Source organism: Misgurnus anguillicaudatus, chromosome 1 (assembly GCF_027580225.2).
Source record: "Misgurnus anguillicaudatus chromosome 1, ASM2758022v2, whole genome shotgun sequence".
NCBI classification, from domain to species: domain Eukaryota; kingdom Metazoa; phylum Chordata; class Actinopteri; order Cypriniformes; family Cobitidae; genus Misgurnus; species Misgurnus anguillicaudatus.
This window is the reverse complement of record NC_073337.2, coordinates 27,122,009-27,132,474: the sequence shown is the minus strand read 5'-3', so window position 1 is coordinate 27,132,474 and position 10,466 is coordinate 27,122,009. Positions and strand designations below refer to the sequence as shown.

Genomic DNA, 10,466 nt, shown 5'->3' with positions numbered 1-10,466 from the left:
AATATAAAAAGAGCACTTCTTTGGTAAACAGGTGAAGCTGGTGCAGCTGCAACCCCCACCTTCCATCCCCCAAAAAATGAAATAACGGCCCTATACTGGCTGTGTTACACAGTTGGCCAGCGCTCTCATCCATTATTCAGTTATATACCTGACTGCTGTTGGGTTTCTACAGAGCACAATAGTTTTAAATAACAAACCCCTATGTGAGAGAAAAGCCTTGGCTTCCTAAAATATCATCTGCTTTGAGATTCAGAATGCTAAGATATAACATTTTGGCAACACCTGGTTATTTACGCACAAGTTTATATATATATATATGTTAAACATTAAATAACATCACAAGCAAGGAAACTCAAGTTTCACATATTCAAGAGCAAGAATACTTTAATAAGTTTATTAAATAAACAATGAACATCTCATATTGACAGTATGACATCACCGCTGTTTTTCCCAGACAGAGGCAACATGCGCGGCGGATGCTGGGATCCGAGGATGATTTGCCAAACGTTTTAATATCAATGCGCTCATTTGAACATCTAGATTTTGTGATGCTGCGTCGTTGAAGGCTTTGATATTACGCAGATCATTTTAAAACGAGTCTCTCGGTTAATGGGATCATTTGGTAGCGCATGCACGGGATAGCATATCTGCAAACGCAAAATGGGCTGGGGATGCGTTTTTGGCACGGAGTGAACCTGTTTCCCAGCTTCAATTGGGGTGAGTGCAGAATTTTATTTACTTTATCGTTTATCTAGAAACGAGGCCCATTGATTTCCTGGATGATAAAAACAGCAGTGCGTTATACATTCCTGTGCAGAATGTGCGTAATACTGACTTCAAATTCAACGATTAGTTATTGCATTTCCTAAAAATCACAAGTGACTCATATGACAATTCATGGAATGCACAAGAAAATAAACGTGGCTGTACCTAACTGTATATTTTTAATAGTGCATTTCTGTGAAGTCTCCATGTAAATGTGATAGGGAGGCGGATGGGCAGATGTCTAAACCAAACATGCCCCTTTAATTTAAATAGACGCTTTAGGGCGACGCCATACGACTGGGCTATTTCGTAACACGGTTCGACTAGAGGAGCACTGATAGGGGGTATTAGACCAGTTTTTTGTAAAATAACCCATGAAATTGTGTCTTTTTTGTAAAGCTTGGATCGGGTGAACAAGGATTGGACCGGATTCATTCACATATTATACGGGAAGGGCCACGGATGCGCGTCGCGTATGCGTTTTCCGTCGTCGAGGCTTCATCTAGTAGAGCTCTCATATCCAAACGAATTCCCCCGCACCGACTGCCATCCATTCTCACCGTCCGCGCGCCCGGCGGGATGCGGGTGCACGTCAAGGAGCTGTCCAAGCTGTTGTGGTGCTGATGCGGCTCTGAGCGAACGCGAGCATGGCTGCTGGGAAGTTGCTGCTCTACGCTGGTCTGTCTCTCTCCCTCTGCGCGCTCGGGATGCTGGCCGTGGCCATCTGCTCCGATCACTGGTACGAGACGGACGCCCGGAGGTACCGAGAGAGGTGCCGGAGTTTCTCCAGTCGACGAAAGGACCCGGGTTTTATATATATCCCCAATAACAGCCTCCCTCTGCGGGCGAGCCGCTCTCGCCTGGACCGCTGGGAGGAGAAGCTGCTGCTGGCGCGGAACCGACGGCAGCTCTTCGCCATGAGCGCCGCCGACGAGTGCGGCAGGCAATATAACTCCACCAACATGGGGCTGTGGAGCAAATGTCATCGCCTTGGATTTGATCAGGAAATCGAGGACCTCATTCGGAAAGGTAGGAATTAAGATGGTTTGCGTATGGGTACATGCAAACTGCATGCATTTGAAAAATTGCAGTTGTTATTGTAGTGATGTAATGCAACATTGTATTGATGTTTCTTGGGATTTTACTTACAATAAGAATACAAAAAAGTTGAGCATTCAGAATGTACAACCTTTACAGTATGAATATTTGCCATCGTGAATTGCTATTGGTCTGTTTTTATACATTTGCATAATGAATTGTGGTTGATCTAGTTTTCCTTGGTCATGCATTTGTTTATTATTAATCCTTATCCAACAACTGCAACTAGAAGAGCCATATAGTTTATTCAGCATCTCGTGCAACATATTACTGAAAAATCAGGCCAAAATAGTTTAACACTGCAATATTTTGTGCATTATGCACTCCAAACAATACAAACTGACATCAGCCATCACATCCGGAGACTTGCGCCAGACTTTATTGCCTCATTCATGTGTACTGACACAAATAATATGCAGTAAACAGAGGCGATGAAAGAATGGCAACATCACCCCTCATTTGTTAGATCACAAGCTTGCGAAGGTGCGAAACCCTACAGCTAGCCTTGCACTTGGTCCTTATTGTCTTCCACCAAACTAGGTTAATTTACTCCTCATTGAGGCATATGTGACACTAGGCTCTCTATAAAAAGATCTCTGATAGCCCAAACATCACGGCCTGTTTTATTCACATTCTGCCAAGGCACACCAAACAATTGCTCCAGAGTTGCTGAGGACTGCATGCTCTCCGGTTACGTGCTAACCTCCATCTGCAAATCGATGCATCTAAAGATGGCCTCTATAAAATAAAGCTAAATTGTGCTTTTTTTGATACTTGTGTGCTCATATAACAGGGATTTTGGGATAAAAATGTGCCCCAGTATTGCTGTATGTACCAAGATTGTGTGCAACACTAGTGGATTGTGTTTTTTGCACCATCTGCGAAAGCTCACCTCTTCTCTGGGGGCAATGGCCAACTCTGTGTTCATTTGGGTTGGGGGATGCAATGACAGATACTATGATATTCTACACCAGCCGTGCCTTTCACCTTGGATGAGATGGAATGATAATGCTAGGAGCAGTCAGGGGTGCCAGGTCCAGTAATTATAAGCAGTTTTTCATACTTCATGAGAGTGTAGGAAGTTAATATAGTGGAAAGTTGTAATTTTTATTTCCAATAAGTAATATTTATTTGCAATTATAGGCTTGTTTTTGTTGTAAGAAGATCTGGCAAACCCTTTAGCAGCTTTTTCCCTAATGCATAAGTCACTTTATTTGGATTTAAGGCTTGTTTTTGTTGTAGGAAGATCTGGCAACCCTCTCAGCAGCTTTTTCCACAATGCATAAGTCATTTTTTGCATTCAAGGCTTGTTTTTGCTGTAGGAAGATCTGGCAAGCCTTTCAGCAGCTTTTTTCCCAATGCGTAAGTCATTTTATTTGCATTTCAGGCTCGTTTTTGTTGTAAGAAGATCTGGCAACCAGTTCAGCAGCTTTTTCCCTAATGCATTAGTCACTTTATTTGCATGTAAGGCTTGTTTTTGTTGTAAGAAGATCTGGCAACCCCTTTAGCAGCTTTTTTCCCAATGCTTACGTAATTTTGTTTGCTTTTAAGGCTTGTTTTTCTTGTAGGAAGAACTGGCAACCCCTTTAGCAGTTTTTCCCCAATCCATAAGTAATTTTGTTTGTATTTAAGGCTTGTTTTTGTTGCAAGAAGATCTGGCAACCCCTTTAGCAGGTTTCCCCCAATGCGTAAGTCATTTTATTTGCATTTAAGGTTTTTGTTGTAGTAGCAGCTTTTTCCCAATGCATAAGTAATTTTGTTTGCATGTAAGGCTTGTTTTTGTTGTAAGAAGATCTGGCAACCCCTTTAGCAGCTTTTTCCCCAATGCGTAAGTCATTTTATTTGCATTTAAGGTTTGTTTTTGTTGTAGGAAAATCTGGCAACCCTTTCAGCAGCTTTTTCTCAATGCAGAAGTCATTTTATTTGCATTTAAGGCTTGTTTTTGTTGTATAAAGATCTGGCAAGCCTTGCAGCAGCTTTCATGCGTGTGTGTGTTGGAGAAATAAAGAGGAGTAAAGAATAATTAGCTGACTGTTTGTTAGTTAAAAACCGCATATCGCACAGATAAACAGCTGTTCGGCATGCTCATAAATGTGTTATGTTACAGAATATCTGCTTTATTATCCATATCATTATCTGACTTGCAGGCTCATTGTTTTACGAAACATGCTGACTGCGCCCATAATGACATCAAAGTCTCTAAGAGGAAAAGCTTATTCTCACTCTCTCCTCAGTATCATCTCTTGGGAGTGACAGGATGATGTATGAGCGAACACAACAGTAGTGTACTTATATGGGGTCCAAAATGTATGGCTTACGGAGCGGAAAGTCATATTTGGGAAAAGAGGAAGAAATTAAATATGCTTAGTTTACTGGTGTTAAAGGTTAAACGTTCTATTTTTATGTTAAAATACCTTCTGAAGTGCCATCTTTAAATGTATTGATACATGTAAATTAATCGTAATGTTAATTTTAAGGAACGTTGCATGGTCTGGAGAAAGATCTGAGTCAGGACCCCCAGAACAACTTGAACTTTGCCCACTTTCCCATCTAGGTAGTTTAATGTTTTTCGAGCCAAACATCTAAGCCATAAAAAACAGGAAATTATGTCATGACAGATTGGATTGCCTAATGGCACCATAGGGGCTTCACTACCAACTAAAAAAATCCATCCCAAAAAGTCCATTAAATGTTTTCTGAACACTTTTCCAATGTATAAGCATTGGTGCACATATAGATTTAGACTATGTGAAAGACTTGCAAACCGACTTGCAAAATGGAAAGGGTGACCAGAAATAGAAAATGATGCGAATGCTCTGGGCATCTGGAGTACGCTGAAAATTGAGAGAGTGTATCTGAGTGCAAGTGTGAAAGGAGGGTGAGATCATGCAGAAAGAGCCAACCCATCTCATTGTCCACCATCTGTCCCTCCCTCCCAGCAGGACACCCATCAGGGCTGATGAAGACATTTTAGGCCTCCATTCTCAAGAGAGAATGGAGACCAGAGTGAGACAGTCGACCTCCCACAATTTATACAGGCAAACTTAATGCTGGAAAATCACTGTGGCCCTAAGGCTGTGAGTGAAAGATGGAGAGAGACTAGAGATGGAGAAAAAGTAACCAAAACACAGGCAAAGCTAAAACAAGATAAAATGGCCAGACTTTCAAATTTCAGGATACAATTAATTCCCAAATGAGTCCCATCCTAAATTTTTCACATTCCAAAAGCTGTTTACCTTGTATAGGCATCACAATATGGCAGAAAACACCGTCACCAACTTCCAATACATTTAAATTATATTTCTAAATAATATATAATTTTAATGTAGATTCACACTGTTTAAAAAAATGTCAATCACGTTTCAATTAATTGAAGTCTTAATGGAGGTCCTGTCTGTGTAATGAGTAAAGGGGGAGTGGACAACTTATTTAACAAGCTGGCCATGTCTTATGAATTCACATTATCGAATCATTATAAAAAATATGATTATTATAAAAACAATACACAAACTCCACCCCTAACCTTGCCTCTTATGAGTTGGATAATTAATATGAATTTGTATGAATCAAATCACGCAAAACCGTACGATTATTATAAAAAGAATAATGAAACTCCACCCCTAACCCACCCCTACTTTACAAGTTGGCTAATTTATATAAATTTGTACAAATCGAATCATACAAAACTTACAATTATAAAAAAAAACAATAATAAAGCTCCACCCCTAACCCCACCTTTACTATACGCGTTGGCCAATTTGTATGAATTTGTATGAATCGAATCATACAAAAACATACGATAATTATAAAAAACTATGATGAAACTCCACCCCTACTTTACGAGTTGGCTAATTTATATAAATTCGTATGTATCGAATCATACAAAAACGTATGATTATTATAAAAACAATAATAAAACTCCACTCCTAACCCACCCCTACTTTAAAAGTTTGCGAATTTCTATGAATTCGTATGAATCGAATCATACAAAAACGTATGATTTTTATAAAAAAAACAATAATAAAACTCCATCCCTAAACCCGCCTCTACTTTACGAGTTGACTAATTTGTATGAACGTGTACGAATTGAATCATACAAAAACGTATGATTATTATAAAAAACAATAATGAAGCTCCACCCCTAACCCCACCTCTATTTTGGAAGTTGGCTAATTTGTATGAATTCGTACGAATCGAATCATACAAAAACATATGATTATTATAAAAACAATAATAAAACTCCACTCCTAACCCACCCCTACTTTACAAGTTTGCTAATTTGTATGAATCCGTACAAATCGAATCATCCAAAAACGTACGATTTTAATAAAAAAAACTAATAAAACTTCACCCCTAACACCGCCTCTACTTTACGAGTAGGCTAATTAGTATGAATTCGTACGATTATTATTAAAAACAATAATGAAACCCACCCCTATCCCCAACGTCATGGGCAAAAGCAAATCGTACAAAAACGTAGGAATGTGGTCGTACTAATTAATAAGAATTAGCTACCTCGTAAAATACGTACAAATTGCTGTGAGATAAAAAAAACTAAAAAACTAATAACTAATAAAACTTCACCCCTAACACCGCCTCTACTTTACGAGTAGGCTAATTAGTATGCATTCGTACGATTATTATTAAAAACAATAATGAAACCCACCCCTATCCCCAACGTCATGGGCAAAAGCAAATCGTACAAAAACGTTGGAATGTGGTCGTACTAATTAATAAGAATTAGCTACCTCGTAAAATACGTACAAATTGCTGTGAGATAAAAAAAACTAAAAAACTAAAAACTAAAAAAACTTCACCCCTAACACCGCCTCTACTTTACGAGTAGGCTAATTAGTATGAATTCGTACGATTATTATTAAAAACAATAATGAAACCCACCCCTAACCCCAACGTCATGGGCATAAGCAAATCGTACAAAAACGTTGGAATGTGGTCGTACTAATTAATAAGAATTAGCTACCTCGTAAAATACGTACAAATTGCTGTGAGATAAAAAAAACTAAAAAACTAAAAACTAAAAAAACTTCACCCCTAACACCGCCTCTACTTTACGAGTAGGCTAATTAGTATGAATTCGTACGATTATTATTAAAAACAATAATGAAACCCACCCCTAACCCCAACGTCATGGGCAAAAGCAAAGCGTACAAAAACGTAGGAATGTGGTCGTACTAATTAATAAGAATTAGCTACCTCGTAAAATACGTACAAATTGCTGTGAGATAAAAAAACTAAAAAACTAAAAACTAAAAAAACGTCACCCCTAACACCGCCTCTACTTTACGAGTAGGCTAATTAGTATACATTTGTACGATTATTATTAAAAACAATAATGAAACCCACCCCTAACCCCAACGTCATGGGCAAAAGCAAATCGTACAAAAACGTAGGAATGTGGTCGTACTAATTAATAAGAATTAGCTACCTCGTAAAATACGTACAAATTGCTGTGAGATTGTGTTGAATATACTTGCAACTGAATATTAATGTAAGCAAGGAATGAGGGTTTGAATAGTTGGACAAAAATGCAAACATTTTTGTTGATCATTAATTACGATTACGAAGTGCTTTTGTTGTAGTTAATACATGAAAAATCCAAACATTTCTACATTTACGAAACAGGTCATTCATTGCCTCATTTTTTCTTCTGTATTTTGTTTCAAGAGATATTTGCACACTTAAATTATTTACAAATGAGTAATGAATATCTTACAAATAATTAGTAATAAGTCATTTTCTTCAGGGATTATACCACGATCCTCAAGGGATCGGACTATGAGATCTATGAGATTAATTAGGCAACGTTTAAAGGCAGAGATCTGAAAATGCAGAGCGGTGCACAAGTTCAAGATCATTTGCGATTTATAAATTTCACATCTGAAAGAAAGGGGTATGCGTGTTTTCTGCGCGTACATTTGGTTTATGAATCACACGTACGCATTTTTGACAAATTATCGTAAGATCAAAGGTAGGACGGTTTCTACGCAGCATTTTATAAATGAGGCCCCTGGTCTTGTATTGTGCACGACATTTTAGTTGACTTTACCAAACCCTCATTTGAATATCTTACAAATAATTAGTAATAAGTCATTTTCTTCAGTGTGGGATTATACCACAATCCTCAAGGGATCGGACTTCCCTGCATCCACTGTTTAAATTAGATGCCATGGGAGAAAAATGCCACACCTTCCTAGTTCAAGAAGTCCCACTGGGACCAAAGCGCTGGCACTAGTCAAACAGACAGATGTTGGGGTGGGAAACCGGCTTCATCTCCTAGGAACAAGGAATACCCTGTGCCGTTTTATTGCTCTGATTTTTAGCTTACAATGATTTTAGTTTAAGTCACATTAGATCACAGAAATTGAGTGTGACTTCCAATAAAGTCGAGGAAAAGTAAAACGTCTTCTGTAATTCTCAAGACCTACAGGCTTTTAAGAGCCTTAGAGGAGCTATACTTAAATAAATGAGGTGTCCAATAACCCTCCTTTTCATTTTCGGTTACGACTTTCATTGCCGACAAATATCCCTATAGTAAAATGTGCCTTGACGTAGTGCCACTATCAGCACATTTAGAGTCGAAAGCATCCTCATTAATGTAAAGAGAATATTTCTCCATTCGATTGTGCATTTAGGATATGATGGGGTTGAAATTAGCACCATGCTTGATAACAGCTTGAGTTATATTTCCTCTTACTTTCTCTCTTCTGTTTAAAATTATGCTAATATAATCACTGGCTACTGTGTTGGTGGATATCAGCATTTTTGTCGCACCGTGAGAGCTCTCTGACCCAAGACATCTCACGTGGTTCTTCATTAGGCGTAGATTAATTCTGACATTGGATATCTATGGAATGGAGGAAGTAGGAGCTTTCAAGCCTACATTTAAATAAAAAAAAATCAGGAGTATGTAAGCAACCAATTTCTTTATAAAGTCAACATGAAATCAAAATGTACAAGTTTAATACATTTAAAATTTTGTATTGTGCATGACTCGTATTTTATTCCCAAGTGAAAAAAAACTTTTTTTACATTTTGGTTGACTTCACCAAACCCTCATATTTTACCTGCCCCTCTCGTTCCAATATATGCACATATTTTTGTATCACTTATATGATCAAATCAACTTTAACTTGGCAAAATTAGGTCATGCACAACATTTTTCCTCACTGTATATTCATATCATGTTTCATATGCAATTCCATGACATTTCATTCATCAAGCAATTTCATGGTAAATCTGCAATCCGAGGCAAACCATTAACGGAAGTGTGCATTACAAAGTGTACATTTATCATTATGTGTTTTCACTCGAACTCACAACCTTTTGCATGCTAACGTATAAAGCAATGCTTTGCCACTATACTAACTTATAATATATAATACTGATGTAACATCTTCATATAAGTGCTAGTAAGCCTGTTTTTAATATTTTACTTACTTTTGTCTCTATTTCGCAAAGAAGTGATAAATTGCCAATTGCACGGCCTCGAGACACAACATTGATATTTGAGAATACCGGATGACCTTAAATTCTGTTGTTTGCTTTTCTTTTGTCCCTGAAGAAGCTTGAGACAGAATAATCCTTGCGAGGTGTTAGCAGATGTTGACGCTTAGAAATCTCGGGGTGATTGAGGACGAGGCGTTGTGCAATCATAAAGCTGTGACTGATATGTGAGGGAATAAAGGTCTGTTTAAAAACCCACCAACATAAGCATACTTAAAAAAATTAACTTTGTGTAGGAATACGAACTACCGGCACATCCGGGAACTTGACTGTAAGTTTCGTCATTAAAAACCAGACCTTCCATTGACTTCCATTCAAAATAGCGGAACAAAGCAACGTTTTTACACAGCCGACAGGCGTAAATAACTTATGAAATCACTCAGATTAAACATGTTGAGTATTTATCTGTTCACCCTGCCTGCTATAGAGCGCGACAAATACATTAACACATTTAATTTGGTCAATATAAAAACATGTCCCTTTCATTCTCACAGCGTCAAATTTGTGTAACAACGTCATCCAGTGATTGCTAGAAATATCGCTGAGCCAGTTAGTTGTATGACTCGACGTAAAAGTGCACTCATTACTCTAAATATAAAGACATAATATATAAATACGAAGTAACTTTCAAATATGAAGTAAAATAATTTACTTGCTTCCCTGTTGACTCGATGAGGTACGAGTAAATGTCCTGGTAAGACACCTCTGGCCAATAGGGAGCGTTGTTACACAAATTTGATGCTGGGAGAATGAAAAAGACATGTTTTTATATTCACCAAATTAAATGTGTTGGTGTATCTTTCGGGCTCTGTGGCGGGCAGTGTGGACAGATGATTACTCAACATGTTTAATCTGAGTGATTTCATAAGTTATTTACGCATGCCGGCTGTGTACGAACGTTGCTTTGTTCCGCTATTTGGAATGGAAGTCAATGGAAGGTCTAGTCTGTTTTCCCCCAAAAGTGGGCGTGAACCTGTTCAGAGACATTCTATGACGTTGCGCCGGTTGTGCGTATGCTTTACATTGCAACCTAAAATTGATTTTTAGTGATGTTAGCATGTCGCTAAGCTAACAGTGCA

The 10,466-nt window shown here is 38.1% G+C and overlaps 1 protein-coding gene across 1 annotated transcript in view; it reads left to right on the top strand.

Annotated features, from left to right (window-relative positions):
- The first annotated feature begins 429 nt into the window (after positions 1 to 429).
- Positions 430 to 10,466, top strand: part of tmem178bb (transmembrane protein 178Bb) — a 105,170-nt gene continuing 95,133 nt past the window's right edge. Inside the window, exons 1-2 of the mRNA XM_055189667.2 lie at positions 430 to 717; positions 1,165 to 1,794. Of these exons, the coding sequence (XP_055045642.1) occupies positions 1,413 to 1,794 (382 nt within the window). The 5' untranslated portion in view covers positions 430 to 717; positions 1,165 to 1,412. The remainder of the gene's footprint in view (positions 718 to 1,164; positions 1,795 to 10,466) is intronic.